The sequence below is a fragment of the Cebus imitator genome, unplaced genomic scaffold (assembly GCF_001604975.1).
Source record: "Cebus imitator isolate Cc_AM_T3 unplaced genomic scaffold, Cebus_imitator-1.0 Scaffold717, whole genome shotgun sequence".
Lineage (NCBI taxonomy): Eukaryota > Metazoa > Chordata > Mammalia > Primates > Cebidae > Cebus > Cebus imitator.
In genome coordinates, this window is record NW_016108032.1 from 509,801 (window position 1) to 532,232 (window position 22,432).

Here is a 22,432-nt window from a genome sequence, read left to right on the forward strand (position 1 = left end):
ATTTGATAAAGGAGTGTTATCTAAAATATCCCAAACTCTTAACACTCAACAATAAAAAATGAACAATATGATATTTTAAATGGCAGGCAAAAGACCTGAGCAGATACCTCACCAAAGAAGATAGGTGGCAAATAAGCATATAAAAAGATGCTCATATAGAAAAACTGCATTTTTTTGTACATATATTGTTAGATTTATACTCATTTAATTTTGGAGGTACTAGCTTCTAAGAATAGTTCTAACTTTCTAAAACAGTCCTCGAAACCCAAAAGATGAGTAATATGTTGTAATACATGAAAATTATATGAAATTCAAATTTTAGTATAAATAGAGTTTTATTAGAACATAGGTATGCTTATTCATTTACATATTTATCTCTGGCAGTTTTCATGCTACAACAGCTAAGTTGAGTAGTTGCAAAATAAATCTGATTTGTTTTTTAAAATAGAGACAGGGTCTCACTATGTTGCCCAGGCTGGTCTCAGGCTCCTGGGCTCAAGCAATCCTCCTGCCTTGGCCTCCCAAAGTGCTGAGACTATGGGCATGAGCCATTGCACCTGGTCATAACAGAAACTTTATATGGCCTGAATTATTTCTATCTGGCCCCTCACAAAAACAGTGTGTTGATCCTTGATCTATACTATAGGTAGGGGCTGGGAGTCAATAGCATAAGATAATGGAAGGTTATTTGTCCATACCAAATAACTTGGGTCTGAAGGACATCACCAAAGAAGCTAGTTGAATTAAACAGAAGGGTTCTGAAGCAGGAAGGATTTGAAGCCTGCAGAGGGGGGAGGAGCAAGCAAAGCCACCTGGGAAGGACTGATGGGAAGGCTGGTGGTGGCACAGAATAAAAGACCACAGTGAGCAGTGTTTCAAAGGCCAAGAGAGAATAGGCAGGCTGACTAGGTTGCATGAAGCTGTGACATCACATATGACAGTATTTAATCAGATTTGGCAATATTTGTGAGTGTCAAGAACAGTTTTAGTGGAATGATGAAGATGAAAGCCTCCAGACTTGGAGTGGAAAAGTGAGTGATAAATGAGTGAAAATGAGGAAAAGTAACTTTAAGTAACAATTTTCATGAGCTCTGCTATGTGAGAAGAAGCAGAGAAAGAAATAGTAGCTCAAGGGGAATACAGAAATACAAAAGGGATTTTTTTTTTGAGACAGGGTTTCACTCTGTCACCCAGCTGGGGTGCAGTGGCGCAATCTCTGCTCACTCCAACCTCTGCCTCCCAGGCTCAAGTGATTCTCCCGCCTCAACCTCCTGAGTAGCTGGGAGTACAGGCGTGCATCACCATGCCCAGCTATTTTTTGAATTTTTAGTAGAGACAAGAGTTTCACCATGTTGGCCAGACTGGTTTTGAACACCTGGCCTCAAGTGATCCACCCATGTCGGCCTCCCAAAGTGCTGGGATTACAGGTGTAAGCCATTGCGCCTGGCAAGAAAGGGATTTTGAGCAATAGAGAGTGTTTCTATGCTGTGGAAATGATGCAGTAGAGGAGAAACAACTGATGACAGAAGAGACAGCAACAGGATGACAGGAACGATACTGGGCAGAGTAGGAGGGAGTGGATCCAGACCCTACATGGGGAGATTAGTCTCTGACATTTCAGGGATAGCCCTCCCACTGTAAAAGAGGGGAATACCCAGAATAAGTTCAGAAACAGGGAGGGTTGAGAATTTGATGGTAAGAAGATGAAGATCTTCCTGTCTGCTTGTTTTCTCAATGGACAGTGACTTTTCCTTTTGATGTGTATATTAGAGGTGCATTAGTGAGGGGAACATCTTTAAAAAGAGAGGGAGTGAGAAACTCATCAAGAAGAGGAAAAAAGCAAATTTACTAGAGAAACAGATTAACATTGCCTGGCATTGGGTATCTGTCTGAGATTTGGAGTCATGGATTTGAAGTGAAAACAGTGATTTTCTCCAGTGACAATCAGCAGAACTGATTCTTACAGTTGGATTCAATCAATAATTCTCCAAAGATGCCACAGGCTGGATCAAGTTTTATTCCCTGTTGTATCTGTGGCTTTATTTTTTGGGCTGTGCCAAGTTGTTCCTACTTTGACAGATATATGATACATAGAGATGAATAGCTATCATTAGTTTTTAAGGTGCTATATCTATTCAATTACCGTAGAATAAATGGCTATTTTTTTGTTTCCTGCAAAGTATAATGCAAATTACTGTCTTATTTTTTAGGCAGTACTAGAAAAAGTACTACAACTCAATTATCCTTTCTCCTATCTGAATTAGCGTAACTTTTGAAGCGTCAAACATACTCAGGTATTTTTCTATGCTACATATGCAAATAATTCAGATTTACTGCTAATCCATTTCTTAAAAATGCAATGGTGTGTTGATCTGGCATTGCCAATCACAGTTTGACCTACTATGAGAAAGCATTAATATGCATTTTCTCACCAATGCATCCCTAACACCTAGTAAGTCCTTATCACATGGTAGGTGCTCATTAAGTATTATGCTGAATTAATAAATCTCAGTTTGAGAATAAAATGCAAATGGATGGTTCGTCATTATTTTACTCAAATGGAATATAGAATTCCAATATAAATCTTCTTAAAAGTGCTGTTTAGCAAATTAGATATCCTGATATTACAATTACCATATATTTTTGCTATCAAGTTGTTTTCTTTTTAAAAAACTTATAGTTAGAATTGTAAAACTCCCATACTGCTGCTTCATACAAATACTGAATGCTTCCAGCAGAGGGCTCAAGAATTCTATTTTAAGGAAAAAAGAATTCCTTATTAAGAATCTTTAAGGAAAAGTGAAAGAAAAGACTACAATAAGGTGTTTTGTAGTCTATGCATATACTGTGTGGTCTATGTATAGTATATGCATAGACTACAAAACATCTATTTATGAATGCATAGTATATAAATAAAAAATGCATAGTATAGAAATAAAATGTATAGTATTATAGTTATAATATATAATATAAATTTATATTATGCATGCAAATGCATAGTATATAAATAAAATGCATAGTATATAAATAAAAAAACAAACATACTAATACCTTATCTAATTCCAGAAAAGAAGCTGAAGTAAATTATAATCACAAAATCTTTATAAAATCACATAGACATATGGGCATCTGAAGAAAACGAGCATTCAAGAAAGCAGAAAGATAACATATAATATGTAAGTAAGTGAGAATTTGGGTGAAACTATGTTTTACTTTTATTCTTATTAATAATTTGATAAAATTTGGGGTCATATTTTTTCAGTTTCAAAGATAAAAAAGTAATTTCTTTTTATAGAATTTGCAGTACCCTTATTTTTAGTGCTGAAACAAGGACGGAAAACATTTAGGAAGTGTGTGGAAGGATTTATTTACGGAGTAAGCTGGGAATCTGGAGGCACTTCATTTTCATAGGCAGAACTAATGGGCTGTAGCACCACTTTATTCATGCCTGCAGCTAACACTCAGATCCCTCTGGTATTCCAAAAACATTCAGAAAGGGGTATCAAATCTTTTTATTCAGTCTATATACTTTTTATCTTATCGGTCTCATTTCAAAAAGGATCTGAGGAGTCACTACAAGCATTTAAATATTAAGAATAAAAATACCTCAAGGCTGGACGCCGTGGCTCATGCCTGTAATCCCAGCAATTTGGGAGACCAAGGCAGGTGAATCACAAGGTCAAGAGAGCTACACCATCCTTGCCAACATGGTGAAATCCCATCTCTACTAAAAATACAAAAATTAGCTGGGTGTGGCAACATGCGCCTGTAGTCCCAGCTACTCAGGAGGCTGAGGCAGGAGAATCGCTTGAACCCAGGAGGTGAAGGTTGCAGTAAGCTGAGATTGCATCACTGCACTCCAGTCTGGCAACAGAACAAGACTCCATCTCAAAAACAAAACAACTCAAAGCAAGAGAAAAGAGGAAACAAAGTAATATGAGGTCAGGAGAGGGAGGGTGTGTGTGTGTGTGTGTGTGTGTGTGTGTATGAGGTCAGGAGACGGTGTGTGTGTGTGTGTGTGTGTTTATCCATCCTGAGGGTGTGTGTGTGTGTGTGTGTGTGTGTGTTTATCCATCCTGAGGGTGTGTGTGTGTGTGTGTGTGTGTGTGTGTGTATGAGGTCAGGAGACGGTGTGTGTGTGTGTGTGTGTGTGTTTATCCATCCTCATAACTATTATAAGTGGGCCACAAATGTGGCTCTATGCTTCCTAGCATCAAAATTGAAAAAGAAATATAACCTAATGCAAGATTAAAAGGTGAAAATACTAAGAAGAATTCTAGCTTCTCAGACCCTGAGATGTAATGAAAATTTCCCTGCAGACATTAAAAGGGTTATTGAATGATTTGCTTGATGATACTTCTAATAATAACCATCAAAAGTATATTTTTTAGAACACTGCATAAAAAGTGGAGGTTAATAAAGACATTATTTAAGACCCAGACATTTAGTTTTCTGGTTTGATCTAGGTATAAAATTTAAGATATTTGAGAAGTCCTTCTCAATGGAGTCAATACTTCCTTCTCAATGGAGTCAATACTACCTTCTCAGGAAAATGTGAAAATTTGCATGGACATTTCTGGTCATCTCAGGAGGGTAGGCAATACTGGCCTTTATTGGGCAGTGGCTGGGAGGCTAGATGCCAGGCAATACACAGGGCAGTCACCACAAGGATTGACCTACAGCCAACATGTTGGAATGCCCTGCTGGGTGTGCACAGAAGTGAAAATCTTGTTTATACAGATTGAAGCCCCGGACCTAACTCTGTTTTACATATAAACACATTCTTTGCTGTTCGGTGTCAAAATGCACTGGCTTTTCCAGGAATGCTACCACCATAAAAACCAAAAGAAGACTGTTACTTTGTTTTGTTTAGAATTTTATAATACCAAGAGTTGTCCATTATTTTGGAAAATCATGACACATGCCATCTAGAATCTGCCCTTGTGGTATCTGAGTTGCCAATAGAACATTCATTCAGCAGGCTGTGTTTGCATCTGCATCTGCTGCCCCGATCATGGTGATTCTCCCTACAGGTGCAGACAGGTGATTATTCCATTATGTCTTTTGGAAGGGTTGTACCCCAGCATGTACATACTGAAATATAAAGGATTTTAAACACAAACTTCTTTTCTTTTGTTTGTTCTTTCATAAATGGTTAGGGAATTCTATTGATGCTTAGAGCAATTTGCGTAAGTAGGTTATATTGTCCTGAAATTTCATTTTAGGACAGTAAAGTTGGCCTTTTTATATTAAGGACTGAGAGCTGAGGTTGAGAACCACCAAGCCAGATGAATACATATCTTCTGAGAATCATTTGATACAACTTTTTTTTTTTTTCCCTGAATAAGAGAAAAAGTTCATGTACTTAAAAAAAATCCATCAACAGGCTGATATCTTCTTATGATATTTAAGGAACTAAGTAAGTCTCCCCACTACATAAATGGTTAATCTCCCTCCACTAAGATGATTTGAGGGAACACCTAAAGATCAAAATTTCTTTAGGAAATGATTATGAATGCAGTCAACCCTCAGAAATTCCCATGATCAAGACGAAACCAAGTTATAATTACTTCTGTGCTGTTTACCCACCGTGGCAAACGAAAAATCTCAGATGAACACCACGAATTACAAAATGTGTAACAATGGAACTTTCTGTTGAAACATTCAAAATAAACAAGTGCACAGAAGTGCAAAACCACTGAGTTAACTGGAGGGTGGATCTACTGTTTGGAGTTACTGGATACTCACCATTTTACTTTGGAGAATGTCAGAGAAAGATTATTTATTGCCCTACCTATGACAATAAAATCATCATCAGGAATAAAAAGGAAATATTTCTTTTTCTATTCCCAATACTGGCAGTGGGGTAGGGTGGGAGGTGCTGAGACTTGGAAGGAGATTGGAGGAAAGAACAACAAATCCAGCACATTTGAATAGATTTTTACACAGTGAAGATGGGGTTAAACCACAGAAGAGGCCACACTCATCCTTGTCATCTAAAAATATCTAAAATATCTGGAGACCCTCACAGTGTTACCAGTGTGCATGATCTGTACATATGACCTCAGGCACCTTAGCCCACAGTGGGTTCCTCAGCACAGAATTGGTGCCACAAAAGAGTATAAATGCTGCAAGAATATTGTTCAAACACAAGTGGGTTTTGTTTTCTTTCTTTTTTTTTTTTTTTTTTTTTGAGATGGAGTTTCACTCTTGTTGCCCTGGCTAGAGTTAAGTGGCGTAATCTTGGATCACTGCAGCCTCCATTCTCCTGGGTTCAAGTGATTCTCCTGCCTCAACCTCCTGTGTAGCTGAGATTACAGTATCCACCATCACACCTGGCTAATTTTTGTATTTTTAGTAGAGACAAGGTTTCATCATGTTGGCCAGGCTGGTCTCGAACTCCTGACCTCAGGTGATCTGCCCACCTTGGCCTCCCAAATTGCTGAGATTATAGGTGTGAGCCACTGCACCCAGCCCACATTGTGTTTTCATTAGGTGACTGAGTTTAATAGTGTCCCAAAGGAAAATATCTGTGCCGGAAATGTGACTACTACTCAAGTAGAATGCTAATGTAATAGAGTCTACCCCCATTTTTGTTATTTCACTCCTGATGGCTTTCAAGCCCCGCCTTTCCCTATTTCCCTGCTTGCCCTACATCTGGGCAAAGGTATACAAAAGCCTGAAAACTCTCTCTAAAATACACCAGCCCTGCCTGTGGGGAGAGCCCTTGCCCCTGCCTGCATACAAAAGCCAAAGCCAGCCAGACCTCGGTGCCCCCTCAAGCCATTTTTGCACCTGATTAGGAGCCACCCTGTTCTCTCCAGAAAGCTACATTATACATTATATGAAGAATAAACATTTTCACATTCTGTTGAGGTGTGTGGCATTATCAGTCTCAACATCCAAATCAGATTTTGTGTGGTGGGGGTGGGCATTGTATTTCTGACAAGTGACTGCAAGATACTTAAGACATAAACTTGTAAATTATTTGGGAAAAACAAGAATACATATTTCAAAAATTAAACATACTGAATTGGAAAGCTGACATGAGAAGAGTGGACACAGTTAAACTTCTTTGCACAGAGGCATTTTAGACATGAATCTGCTGAACTAACGACTTTATAATTCTTGCAGCACAAACTATACTCTGAGCACATTCTGACTGGACATCACAGAAATTTGATAAAGGAGAACAGACTGGCGTGAAGCAGAGACTGTCACTTAGAACTGACCCTGCCCTACAGGTAGGAGGCCCTCCTACATGACTTGACCTAAATCAGCTGTTCTCTGTGAGAAGGAGACAGGTCTTGGGACCAAACAAGTTGTTCCTATTCTAAGACTTCACCCCCCAAACAGGAAGCCAACTAATCTGCTTACTTTTTGGTTTAAATAACGCACTCATAAAAGAGAAAATCTCCCCCAAGGCAAATAACTAGTTTCAAAAGATCCAAGAAAGCAAAAAAGTCACTGATGAAATTCAAACTTCCTGTTGTTTCACACTTCTCGAACTTTCCATGTCAACACTCCAGTTATGGACTCAGGCATAGAGAAGCGTTACTTTCTGCAAAATCCAAAATAAAGTAGTCCCCCCCCCCGCATTATCAATGGTTTTGCTTTCTATGGTTTCAGTTACCCATGGTAAACTGTAGTCCAAAAATATTAAATAGAAAATTCTAGACAAAGAATTCATAATTTTTAAAGTATACACCATTCTGAGTGGCATGATGCAATCTCCCACCATCCCACTCTGTCCCACCCAAGATGTGAATCATTCCTTTGTCCAGCATATTCTCACTGCAGATGCTCTCTGCCTGCTAGTAACCTAGTAGCCCTCTGGGTTATCAGATCACTGTGGCAGTATCTCAGTGTTTGTGTTTATTTTACTTAAAATAAGAAATAGATGCTAATGTATTATTATAATTGTTCTACTTCATTATTACTGATTATTGTTAATCTCTTATTGTGCCTAATTTATAAACTAAATTTTATGACAGGTGTGTATGTATAGGGAAAAAAAAACATAGTATATATAGGGTTTGTTACTTACATGAGGTTTCAGGCAACCACAGGGGTCTTGGAATATAGTCCTTGCAGATAAGGGTGGCTACTATATTCTTCCTTAGAATGTGAATTTCACGCTATACCCTCCAGAGCCCAGGGCACAGTGGAGGTGCCTCAGGGGCCTTTTACTTGCCAGGTAGGTACTGCCAGCTAAAGAAAGAATTGTGAAGCTAAAATATTTAAACTACTGAATTGTCTTAACACTGCTTCTGAGAGAAACATTTAAAAAATTTTCTCCCATGTTTTTTCATGTGCTACCATTTAGCTCAACTGGGTTATGTTTATAAGTAAATCTGATAGGGACTTTCTCCATATAAATTGACACATCTACCCCTGAAGGGATGGTCCATGACAAAGCACATCCAGTTAACATTCCTGTCACTCTGCTGCCTGGCCTGATGCTCAGGCCTCCAGAGAAAAGTATTCTGCTGTGGGGAATACAGTGTTAATGATATCAAAATGTAATGCACAGTGCTTGGATTATCAGGACTCTATATAAAACAGACATGTGAACTTACTAGGGAACCAAATGACAATCAGAAAAAATAGTTACTATGTGAGACCCCTAACTGAATGAATATTTTTAAAATAATTTTTCCCTTAACAGATTATCATGGTTTTCTTGATTTCTAAAAGGCTTCAAATTATGAGTAGTAATGGTTATAAAATATTTCCTTGTAAAGATTGTACTGAAGCATTCTCTGGGTCGAAGAAAGGTATTTAGGATGAATGTCCCCCAACAGATGAGTTCTTCTATGATTTTGAGAAGCCAAGGGTTGGAGTTATTGGATAATAAAGAGAAATGCAAGGGAACACAGATACCAAGGCATCCTTCTTCAGAAGCCCAGATATGACATAATTGGTTCACAGCTGACAGAGTTAGCAGTGCCTGGAAGTGGGAAATTGTACAGGGGACTATAAATGTCACTATCATTTGGTGCAGAGTTTCTCTCCTCACTGGGTTTCTGCAATCTCTTCATCAGTCTTCAAGGGATAGAACAGAAGGACAGCTCTCTGGAAAGTAAGAGGAAGCTAACTAGATTTCAACCCTTGCCCCACTACATGTAAGGTATGTATCACAGTCCTTGATATATAGTCTATCTTCCTTGACATCATCACAGCCAGAGTGTTAAACAATAAAATTTACTGTGATTCTCAGTCCTATTTGCTTCCATTTGGGTCTTAAGGTACTCAAATTTCTAGAGGCTTATTCCCAAGGTCTTTGGTGTTAGAAGTTCCACTTTCTAAGCAGGGGTCTTCTTTTTATAAAAAGGTCTTGATGTTTTCTCCTTTTCATTATCAGGCTGGGTTTTTTTGGTTTTTGTGTTTTGCTTTTCTAAAAGCATCTGCCTGCTTCTGGGTGGCTGACCTCTTGTCTAGTTTGGACTGGAATCCATCTCCCAAGCAACATTGCCATCAGAGTATTTTCCCTCCTTCTTCCTCATGCCTCTTCTATTCAGGTCTGGTCTGAACCATAAACTTGGTAAGAGTTTCAAAGTGAGGAGAGTAAGTGAAGCCAGGGTAACAGGATGAGCCCCCTTGCCCACCAGATTAAGTGAGTTTGTGTTTTCTTAGATTCACATTGTCCTTTTCTCTCTAAGGCAGATCTGCCCAGACTCAGTTTATGTCACCATTTGCTTGCAACCTGGCTCCCCAAACAAGCCCTGCAGAGCAAGAGAAGCCTGGCCTTTATGCCCCCCATAGCTGGTTCTGCTGTAATAATGACCTCCATGTATGGCTGTGCAAGGACACCCACGAGAGCTGCAATGCATCCCAAGCTCTATTCAAGCAGTATCCCAAGCAGGGTGTGCCCAGAGGAAGAGCATATTTCTCATTAGTGCGAAGGCAGAGTGTGTGCTTATGCAGTCCTGTTGGCTACTTGATAGGAAATGCATGCAATCTCAGAATACGTATTAGCATTAAGAGGAAAATTTGCTTTTACTTTTAAATATCCTGGATGAAATCTGTAGGCCAATTTTAAGAAGGCTATACTTTACAGCAATGTGTAGGAGGAACACACACACATCTTGCTACAGTTAGAGGTATTCATTCATCACTCCCACTCTATACTTCCAATTTCTCTCCAAGACAGCAACAATTTTCAGACACTCAAAAAATTCATACTATGCATATTACAACTGACTAAACATATAATCAACTGTTAGAAATAGCTATAGGCAGATACACTCAATGTTAGCCCTGAATTTTTACAAATCTATATACATATCATGGCTAAAGACTACATGTCAGTGAATGCCCCTAACAGTAAATAACAGTTAAGAAACTGAAGAATTATGCTTTCACTCACATACCTATGCTCCAACCTCTTTGCTCAATGTTAATTTCAATTCCATAGTAAGAGAAAACAGCTATGCACCAATCCCAAGTAAACTACAATTTCATTCTTTTTGCCATCAGCTGTGTCCATGTCTCAAAGGGAAAACAGATTTGTTACAAATTAAAGATGTTTAAGAAACCAAACTTTCTTGAATGTTGTTCAAGAAAGAACGCAGAGGTATCAACTTCTACTCTGTAGCAAAGTGTTAGCACATAAAGAGAACAAGTCCAAACCCTCATGGACTGACTTGAAAAGGCACAGTTTTCAAGTTGAGGAAGCCACCAAAATAGTGTACTCTCTAAATGCCCAAACACTTTTCTGCCTCCTTCAACAAAGTTTAACAAATATAACTTAATCTTTTCTTAATGACAGAGTATAACAAAAAATGAACAACAGATTTGAAATTTATAGGACTAGGTTTGACTAACTAGGCCAAAATAAATAAGAGAATGATCTTAGTCAATTCACTGCATCTCCCTGGGCTTGTCACCTTTCAGGTAGGGTCACAGCATTCCTTAGAGCTGGAGGCTAACGCAGGTGGACCATGAGGTCAAGAGATTGAGACCATCCTGGTCAACATGGTAAAACCCCATCTCTACTAAAAATACAAAAATTAGCTGGGTGTGGTGGCACGCACCTGTAATTGCAGCTACTGGGGAGGCTGAGGCAGGAGAATTGCTTGAACCCAGAGGTGGAGGTTGCAGTGAACTGATATCATGCCACTATACTCCAGCCTGGCGACAGAGCGAGACTCCGTCTAAAAAAAAAAAAAAAAAATTGCTTAAACAGCATATGTAAAAGGCATAGTGCTGTGCTGTCCCTGGCTCTTTCAGAAGGTGCTCCAGGAAATGTCAGCCCCCTTCCCGTCCCCTCAGCACACAATCTGAACAGATGAATTACTGCCATATACCACAGGCTGTCATATGCCTCTGTGAATGCAGTCAGAATAAGTCTCTGCTATTTGGACAGAATAAACACAACTTCAGGTCTGGCCCTAGGACTTGCTTTTCTTTCTTTCTTTTTAAAGGCACTTACACCAGATATATTTCCGTCTCATTTGGCCTTCTTTTTCTCATAAAAGTGGAATTTAAGCATCCGAGGCATATGACTCCTGGGCAATGGGATATGGCTGCCCTTCAGCAAATATATTCCTACTTTCCAAGTAGGTTTCATCCCCTTCAAAAAGTCAGCTCCTTTTCTGCTATCTTCACTTCAGTTAACATTTCATAGACCCTCTGTGTGAAAGGAATTACACACACACACACGTACGCACACACACACATCCAACTTATCCATTCTGAAGGAAATCACAAAGCAGTCAAGCAAGCAATAAGGCAGCCACATATATATGCATGTGTATTTTAATTCAGCCTTCCCAGGAATTTTTGCTCTTCAGTTTCCTAATACTTCAAACATGCTTTAAAGGCCTCTACGCTTAAACCATTTAGTTGCTAGCACAGCTAAGTACAGATATTATTTACTTGGGTAGTTTTACAAAAAAAATTTTTACTACTTCGTCCCCACGCACACCTATGAAGTAGGAGCTCTGGGTTTTCAGTCTTACTGTGGAGATGGGCAAATGCAGGTGTGACTGCATGTAATTCAGGTATAAAAAGAGAAATAATAAGTTAGAGATGGTATCTTGCTTCATATCTGTAAACCAAAAAACACAAAATACATGATTTACTCACCTCACTAGGAATATATTTTGGCAACTCTGTGAATGATAATGGCCTGCCTTAATTTCCTAAGGCTTGAAATTTGGTTGGGCTAATCCTGAGTTTGTGATCCATCACCTTTCGTTCTCCTGTTATACTTTCTACTTGATTGATGGCGTGTTTCCTTTATACTTACTGTTTTCTTCTAGCTGCCAGAGTTGCCTCAATTATTCCAAGACACATACCTTAAACTCTACTAACCTCAGAAAAGAGAAGAGGTAATATCATATATTTTAATAAGCCTCTAAAGAAAATTTAGTGAAAAATAAAGACTACAAAGACAATAGAAAAGATCAATGAAAGTGAGACTTCATTCTTTGTAAAGATAAAATCAACAAAACTTTCGCCAGACCAAGAAAAAAGGGAGAAGATTCAAATAGATAAAATCAGAAATGAAAGAGAAGATATTACAACAGATATTATAGACATACAAAAGATCATAATAGACTGCTATGAACAATTATACACCAAAAAATTAGATAATCTAGAAGAAATGGATGAAGTCCTAGAAACATACAACCTAGCAAGACTGAATCAAAGTAATAAAAAATCTGAACAGACCAAAAGCAAGTAAGGAGATTATGTCAATATTATTAATAAAAATATCTCCAATTAAAGAAAAATCTAGGACCTTATAGCATCACAGCAGAATTCTACCAAACATATAAAGAAGAACTAATACTAATCTTTCTTAAAACTCTTTCAAAATATTAAAGAAGGAATACTTTCAAATTCATTTTATGAGACTAGCATTATTCTCATACCAAAGCCAGACAAACATGCTACAAGAAAAAAAAAATTCCAGGCCAATATCCATGATGAGCATGGAGGCAAAGCTCCTCAAGAAAATACTCGCAAACCACATTCAAAACACGGTGAATGATTAAAATAATCATTCACTATGATCAAGGGGGATTTATCCTTGAGATGTAATGATGATTCAAACTATGCAAATATTAATAAATTAATGTAATATACCATATTAAAAGAATGACGGATGACAACCATATGATCATCTCAATAGATTCAGTAAAAGCATTTGACAAAATTCAGCATCCTATCACGATAAAAACTCTCAACAAGTTAAGCATAGAAATAATGTGTCTCAATACAAGAAAGGCCATATATGAAAAGCTCAGAGTTAACATCATACTAAACAGTGAAAAGTTGAAAGCTCTTTAAGATCAGAAACAAGACAGGCATGCCCATTTTGACCACTTCTATTCAATAAAGTACTGGAAGTTTTAGCCAGAGAAATTAGACAAGAAACAAAATTTTTAAAAAAACACAATTGAGACCTTGAATATTCAAAGCAATCTTGTGCAAAAAGAACAAGGCTAGAGCCATCACAAGAAGATGAGAAAATAAATAACCCAATCAAAAAAATTGGCAAATGACCTAATGACACTTCTCAAAAGAATACATACAAATGGCCAACAGGTATATGAAAAAAAATGCTCATCATCATTAGTCATCAGGGAAATGGGAATTAAAACCATGATAAGATATCAACTCACCCCTGTTAGAATGGCTCCTATAAAACAGACAATAGTAACAAATATTGGTGAGGGTGTGGAGAAAATGAAACCCTTGTGTACTCTTGGTGGGAATGTAAATTAATATAGCCATTATGTTAAACAGTATGGAGTTCCTTCAAAAACGTAAAAAGTAAAATTAACATATGAACCAGCAATCCCACTTCTGGGTAATAGCCAAAGGAATTGAAATTAGCATGCTATAGAGATATCTGTATTCCCATGTTCACTGCAGCATTATTCACAATAACTAATATATGAACACAACCTGCTTGTCCATCATCAGATGAATAAATAAAGAAAAGATGGTATATATAGACAATGTACTACTATTTAGCTTCAAAAAGGGGAGAAATCTTGTCATTTGCAATGACATGAACGAACCTTGAGGATACTATGTTAAGTGAAATAAGCCAGGAAGACAAATACTTCATGATCTCACTTATATGCTGAATCTGAAAATGTTGAACTCATAAAAGTAGCAAGTAGAATAATAGTTACCAAAGGCTAGGGGAGGGGTTTTCTTAGTTCATTGAGTGTTGTTATAAAGAAATACCTGAGATTTGGTAATTTATATAAGAAAAAGATTTATTTGGCTCATGATTCTGCAGCTAAACAAGAAACATGGTTTTATCATCTGCTTCTGGTAAGGGTTTCAGGCTGTTTCCACTCATGGCAGAGGGGAAGGGGAGCTGGCATGTGCAGAGATCACATAATGAGAGAGGAAGCAAGAGAGTGGAAAGGAGGTGCTAGGCTCTTTTTAATAACTAGCTCTCACAGTAGCTAACAGTGAAAACTCACTCACACCCTGAGGGAGGACATCAGTCTATTCATGAAGAACCTAACAACGTGACCTGAACATCTGCCTACAGACTCCACCTCCAATATCAAATTTCAACATGAGATTTGGAGGGGACAAACATCCAAACTGTAGCAGGGGTGGATGGACTAAGGGGAGATGATGATCAAAGGGTATACAGTTTCAGCTAGACAGCAGTAATAAGGTGTAGTGATCTGCTTCACAGAAAGATAACTATAATAAATAATAATGCATTGTATAGTTCAACATTGCTAGAAGAATGCATTTTAAATGTTTTCACCACAAAAAAAATAAGTAGGTGAGGTGACAGATTTGTTAATCAGCCTAATTTAATCATTCCACATTGTAAACACGTAACAGAACATCACATTTACATCACAAAAGTATATACAATTATTTGCCAATTAAGAATAAAATTAAATAAAAATAAAATTCAGATGAAAATGAGCTCTCATACATTCTTCAAGACCCAAATACCACCTTCTCTGTAAAATTCTGTACTGGTACCCATACTTGACCACATGCATCCTTATCCCACTCTGCTTTGTATTCTTCTTCTGTTATGACTCCAATATCAGTGAAGAATTATAATTATGTATTTGCCTCTCTTTCTCTCATTAGGATGTGAGCCTCTCAAGAGAAGATGCTCATTTTTGCATAGAAGATACTGAATCCAAGTTAGATAAAACGGTATTAAAGAACAAAAATTTATAAAAGAGGAGCTAAACGTCCAGTCTGTATTTGAATTATTTGAGTTCTCAAATGTAAATGGATATCTTCTGATGTCCTGTAAATTCTATAACAATTTTAGTCATGAATACATTAGGATTTCAAACCATCACAATCTACTCAGCTAAATGCCTTCAATTCTGATCCTGAGACATATGGAGGACATGGTGCCAAGATGTTGGACATGAATTTTGGTGGCTCTAAATTCTTTTGTCTTGTTTTTAAGACAATAAAGCCATGATTAAGTCATTGAGCTTCAGTGATAACAATGAGAATCCGTTATCTTGCAAACCCTTTCCCTTATGATAGTTCTTCAAGATATTAAAAAAAAAAAGAAATCACACCAGCAAGCACTAAGTTTAAAATATTGTGTTCACTGGATCATATTAAAAATCAAATTGCTTTACTTACCTTTCCATAACTTTAGTTATAAAATTAAGTGATGTGAATTTTATTTTTAACATCAAAATGAGTAAGAAGAAGAATACTAAATCTCATGCCCTAAGGATAATCTCCTTTGGTTAGGTGTAGTTAAAAAATTAAACCTTTCAGATCACATTTAATACCATACCTGTCCTGTGTATGCAAACTCCAGAGCCTGCTTTAAGCCGAGGCTGGTCACACCGTGCAAATTAACCTCATCAGCTCCACTTTCCACCATACAAAGACTGAACATTGCCTGAGGTAAGGAAAGAGAGAAAGATACTTACAAGACTTTAAAAGCAAGGGAGCAAGACAAAGTCCTAGAAAGACCAGGGAAATAAAGTTTTACAAATTATTAATTGATTTTGATTTTTGAAATGCTTCTACAAACCTTCATTCATACAAACCACTGCAAATCATTTTGATGTCTAATCTGTTACAATAACAACACACTCAGGATGGCATTCCTCACTATATATACAGTACTTCTATAAATAATACACAGTCTCATTTTGAGATGTTGATGTTTTGGCTCACTGAACTCTTTCTCTTCGGCCTGGATTCTCATTGTTACCAAGTTATATGCAGCAATCCCAAACATCCTGCCCAACAGGACATGAAAAGCCTCATCTCCTGACTTCTCTGCTTTTTTCTGCCTCAGTTGAATGAAACAGCTGGTTCCTCTCATCTACTATTGCATTAGTTCATTTTCATACTGCTACAAAGAACTGCCTGAGACTAGGTAATTTATAAAGAAAAGAAGTTTAATTGACTCACAGTTCAGAATGGCTGGGGAGGCCTCAGGAAACTTACAATAATGGCAGAAGGCAAAGGGGAAGCAAGGCACCCTTTTCACAAGGTATCAGGAAAAAGAAATGCATCAGGAAGAAGTGCTGAGCGAAGGGGAAGAGCCCTTTATAAAACCATCAGAGCTTTTGAGAACTCACTCACTATCATAAGAACAGCATGAGGGAAACTGCCCCATTATCCAACTACTCTCCACCCGATCTCTCCCTTGACATTTGGGGATTATAGGGACTGTGGGGATTATAATTCAAGATGAGATTTGGATGGGGACACAAAGCCTAGCCATATCAGCCGTGTATCACACACTACATTCCAGTGGTTCTCAAAGTGTAGCCCTTGGGCCAGCAACATCAGCATCACCTGGGAACATAGTTGAGTACAGATTCTCGGGGCCCCACTACAGTCACCTTCAGGTGACTCTCATGCCCACTTGAATTTGAGAGCCACCAAGCTGTTCGGTGCTAGTCAATTTGCCCCCAACCAATTTCCCAAATGGCCAACTTACTGCAAATCAGTATGTCAAATGAAAATTTGAAATTAAAAAAATTAAAACTTGCCAAATTAAACAAATGCATGAGTTTCCATAAAAAAATATAAAAGGCAAAAACAAAAACAGCAACCCCACACTAATTTGTGCACCTTTAACCTTTTGACTTGAGAAATATAAAGAGAATTCAATTTTGTTTACTGATAATGAGAGAAGTCTTATGGGAACTGTTCCCTTAGATTCTGCAGTTTGGCTAACTTTATAGAAGTAAACTTAATAGTAGTAAAAAACAAAAACAAAACTTCACTATGCTATGTGGCATTTAGTTCATGCTGATTTAATTTTAAAAAGTGATTTTTTTAAACATTTGCCAATGTATCAATATTCATCTTTTAGCAATTTTGTTTATTTAAATTTTATCAATGCCTAAGGAATGTACATATTTTGGGAGTACATGTGATAATACAGTCATAATTTTTAATGGCCAAATCAGTGTATTTGAGATATCTATTACCTTAAAACTGTCTTTTCTTTTTGCTTGAAACATTCAAATCATTCTCTTCTAGCTATTTTCAAATGTACAATAGATTACTGTAAACTATAGTCACTCTACTGATCTAATGCTAGGTCTTATTTCTTCTATTAAACTGTCTATTTGTACCCATTATTCAATATCCCCATCATCCTCCCCCTTTCAATTACCCTTCCCAGCCTACTGGGAGGCTAACCACTAGTCTACTTTCTGTCTTCATGAGATTCACTTTATTAGCTCTCACATGTGAGTGACAACATATGATATTTGTCTGTGTTTGGCTTATTTCACTTAATATAATGACTTCTATTTCCATCCATGTTGCTGCAAATGACCAGATTTCATGTTTGTGACTAAATATTTCTTTGAGTATATATACCACGTTTTCTTTACCCATTAATTCACTGATGAGCACTAAGTTAACTCCACTTTTTTTTTTTTTTAAGACAAGAGTTTTGCCCTGCCATCCAGGTTGGAGTGCAGTGGCATGATCTCGGCTCACTGCAACCTCTGGCTCCCGGATTCAAGCAATTCTGCTTCCTCAGCCTCCTGAGTAGCTGGTGTGTGCCATCACACTGGCTAATTTTTGTATTTTTAATGGAAATGGGGTTTCACCACATTGGCCAAGGCTGGTCTCGAACTCCTGACCTCAAGTGATCCACCCGCCTCAGCTTCCCAAAGTGCTAGAGTGCTGAGATTACAGGTGTGAGCCACCTCATCCAGCCCAATTCCAAATTTCAACTATTGTGAATAGTGCTACAACAAACATGGGCATTCCTTTCCCATGTTTTCTCAGGAATCATAAACATGATTTCTTTTCTTTTGGAAAAGAAAATATATTTTTTTACACACATATATATATATATTTTACACACACACACACACACACACACATAGACACATATATTACAATATACTGATTTCCTTTATTTTGGATATACCTAGTAGTAAAATTGCTGGGTCATATGCTAGCTACATTTTTAGTTTTTTGAGGAACCTCCAAATGTTCTCCATAGTGGCTGTACTAATTTACTCCCATCCACAGTGTACTAGGGTTCCCCTTTCTCCACATCATTGCCTATCTCTCACCATGCAAAATATTTGTTACTATTGTCTGTTTTATAGGAGCCATTCTAATAGGATTCAACTTCTTCATAGTTTAGTCTTGAGAGGGTGTAAGTGTCCAGTAGTTTATCCATTTCTTCTAGATTTTTCTGTTTTATTTGCATAGAGGTATTTATAGTATTCTCCGATGGTAGTTTGTATTTTTATAGGATCAGTGGTGATATCACCTTTATCATTTTTTATTGTATCTATTTGATTCTTCCCTTTCTTCTTTATTAGTCTGGCTAGCAATCTATCTATTTTGTTGAACTTTTAAAAAAGAAAACAGATCCTAGGTTCATTGATTTTTTTGAATGATCTTTTGTCTCTATCTCCTTCAGTTCTGCTCTAATCTTAGTTATTTCTTGTACTCTCCTAGCTTTTGAATTTGTTTGTTCTTGCTTCTCTAGTTTTTTTTAATTATGATGTTAGGGTGTCGATTTCAGATCCTTTTCTTTTGTGCATTTAGTGCTATAAATGTCCCTCTACACACTGCTTTAAATGTGTCCCAGACATTCTGGTACATTGTGTCTTCGTTCTCATTGGTTTCAAAGAACATCTTTATCTCTGCCTTCATTCATTTTTTAATTCAGGAGCAGGTTGTTCAGTTACCACGTTGTTGTGCCATCTTGAGTGAGTTTCTGAATCCTGTCTTCTAATTTGATTGCATTGTGGTCTGAGAGACTATTTATCATGATTTCCATTATTGTGCATTTGCTGAGGAGTGTTTTACTTCCAATTATGTGGTCAATTTTAGAATAGGTGTGATGTGGTGCTGAGAAGAATGTATATTCTGTTGATTTGAAGTGGAGGATTCTGTAGATGTCTATTCAGTACACTTAGTCCAGAGCTGAGTTCAAGTCCTGGATATCCTTGTTAATTTTCTGTTTTGTTGATCTGTCTAATATTGACAGTGGGGTGTTAAAGTCTCCCACTATTATTTAGGGTGGGAGTCTAAGTCTCTTTGTAGGTTTCTAAGAACTGGCTTTATGAATCTGGGGTGCTCTTGCATTGGGTGCATATATATTTAGGATAGTTAGCTCTTCTTGTTGCATTGATCCCTTGACCATTATGTGATGCCCTTCTTTGTTTCTTTTGATATTTAATAGTTTCAAGTCTGTTTTATCAGAGACTAGTATTGCAACCCCTGTTTTTTTTTTTTTTGTTTTTTTTTTGTTTTTTACTTTCTGTTTGATTGGTTTATCTTCCTCTGCCCTTTTATTTTGAGAATGTGTGTGTCTTTGCATGGGAGATGGGTCTCCTGAATACAGCACATTGATGGGTCTTGACTCTATCCAATTTGCCTGTCTGTGTTTCTTAATTGGGGCATTTAGCCCATTTACATTTAAGGTTAATATTGTTATGTGTGAATTTGATCCTGCCATTATGAAGCTAGCTGGTTACTTTGCCCAATAGTTGATGCAGTTTCTTCATACTGTCAATGGTCTTTACAAGTGGGAATGTTTTTGCAGTGACTGGTACCGGTTGTTTCTTTCCCTGTTAGTGCTTCCTTCAAGAGCTCCTGTAAGGCAAGCCAGGTGGTAAAAAATTTCTCAGCATTTGCTTGTCTGTAAAGGACTTTATTTCTCCTTCACTTAGGAAGCTTAGTTTGGCTGAATATGAAAGTCTGGGTTGAAAATCCTTTTCTTTAAGAATGTGCATATTGGCCTCCACTCTCTTCTGGCTTGAAGGGTTTCTGCTAAGAGATCTGCTGTTAGTCTGATGAGCTTCCCTTTGTGGGTAACCCAACCTTTCTCCCTTGCTGCCCTTAGCATTTTTTCCTTCATTTCAACATTGGTGAATCTGACAATTACATGTCTTGGGGTTGCTCTTCTCGAGGAGTATATTTGTGGTCTTCTTTGTATTTCCTGAATTTGAATGTTGGCCTGCCTTGCTAGGTTGGGGAAGTTCTCCTGGATAATATCCTGAAGAGTGTTTTCCAACTTGGTTTCATTCTCCTCGTCACATTCAGGTACACCGATCACATGTAGATTTGGTCTTTTCACATAATCTCACATTGCCTGATCACTCTTTTGAGCTGATCTTCAATCTCTGATATCCTTTCTTCTGCTTGATGAATTCAAGCAGAAGAATTGATTATTGAAACTGGTGTATGCTTTGCAAAGTTCTTATGCTGTGTTTTTTAGCTACATCAGGTCATTTATGTTCTTCTCGAAACTGGTTATTCTAGTTAGCATTTCATCTAATCTTTTTTCAAGGTTCTTAGCTTCCTTCCATTGAGTTAGAACATGCTCCTCTAGCTCAGAGAAGTTTGTTATTACCCACCTTCTGAAGCCTGCTTTGTCAATTCATCAAACTCATTTCTCCATCCAGTTTTCTTTCCTTTCTGGCGAGGAGCTGTGATCCCTTAAAGGAGAAGAGGCATTCTAGTTTTTGGAGTTTTCTGTCTTTTTGCACTGGCTTCTTCCCATCTTTGTGAATTTATCTACCTTTGGTCTTTGAGGTCGGTGACCTTTGGATGGGGTCTCTGAGTAGATGTCCTTTTTGTTGATGTTGAAGCTATTTCTTTCTGGTTATTAGTTTTCCTTCTAACAGTCAGGCCTCTCTGCTGCAGGTCTACTGGAGTTTGCTGGAGGTCTACTCCAGACTCTGCTTGCCTGGGAATCACCAGCAGAGGCTGCAGAACATTAAGGACTGCTGCCTGTTCCTTTCTCTGGTAGTTTTGTCCCAGAGGGGTACCTGCCAGATTCCAGCCAGAGCTCTCCTTATGAGGTGTCTGTCAGCCCCTATTTGGAGGTGTCTCCAAGTCAGGATACACTGGGGTCAGTGAGTCACTTAAGAAGGCAGTCTGTCCCTTATCAGAGTTTGAATGATGTGCTGGGAAATCCACTGCTCTCTTCAGAGCTTCCAGGCAGATTAAAAAGATAATGCACAGAATGGGAAACGTATTTGCAAACCATATATCTGATAAAGGGTTAATATCCAAAATATACAAGAAACTCACAAAATTCAATAGCAAAACAACAAAATAACTAGATTTTAAAATAGGCACAGGATCTGATTAGACATTTTTCCAAAGAAGGCATACAAATGGGCAACAGGTATATAAAAAGATGCTCAACATCACTAATTATAAGGGAAACGCAAGTAAAAACCACAAAGAGCTGTCTCATCACACCCATTAGAATAATTATTACCAAAAAACAAAAGGTAAATGTTGGTGAGGTTGTAGAAAAGAGAGAATCCTTGTTTATTGTTGGTTGGAATGTAAATTGGTACAGCCATTATGGGAAACAATAGAGAGGTTGATAAAAAAAATTAAAAATAGAACTACCTTATGATCTAACAATCTCACTTCTGCATATGTATGCGAAGAAAATGAAATCAGTATCTCAAAGTGATAGCCACAATCCATGGTTATTGCAGCATTATTCACAATAGCCATGATACAGAAACAATCTTAATGTTCCTCAATGGATGAATGGATAAAGAAAATGTGAGACATACACACACACGAACATTATTTAGCCTTAAAAAAAAGAATAAAATCCTGCCATTTGCAACAATATAGATGAACCTGAAGGCCATTATGCTAACTGAAATAAACTAGACACAGAAAGACAAATACTGAATGATCTCACTTATATAGGCATACCGTAGCGATATTGTGGCTTTAGTTCTAGACCACCTTAATAAAGCAAGTATCACAATACAGTAAGTCATACATATGTTTTTGGTTTCCCAGTACATATAAAAGTTATGTTGACACTATACTGTGGTCTATTAAGTATACATACAAAGTGAAGAGTGCCTGACAAATAGCAAGCTCTTAGTAAAATATTTTGTGATAACAATGAAATGCAGTAAAGTTTCTTTTATGTATTCTTGGTTAAAATGATTGATATGTTAAGAGAAAT

The 22,432-nt window shown here is 37.5% G+C and overlaps 1 protein-coding gene across 5 annotated transcripts in view; it reads right to left on the minus strand.

The window, feature by feature from the left end:
* KLHL32 (kelch like family member 32) overlaps positions 1-22,432 on the minus strand; it is a 170,529-nt gene that overhangs the window by 82,889 nt on the left and 65,208 nt on the right. For all 5 annotated transcript variants that reach the window (XR_001821882.2, XM_037735055.1, XM_017518958.2 and 2 more), the window contains one exon: positions 15,773-15,880. Coding sequence is in view for 3 of the 5 variants with exons in the window: in XM_037735055.1 (XP_037590983.1) it covers positions 15,773-15,880 (108 nt within the window). In the remaining 2 variants the exon portion in view is untranslated. The remainder of the gene's footprint in view (positions 1-15,772; positions 15,881-22,432) is intronic.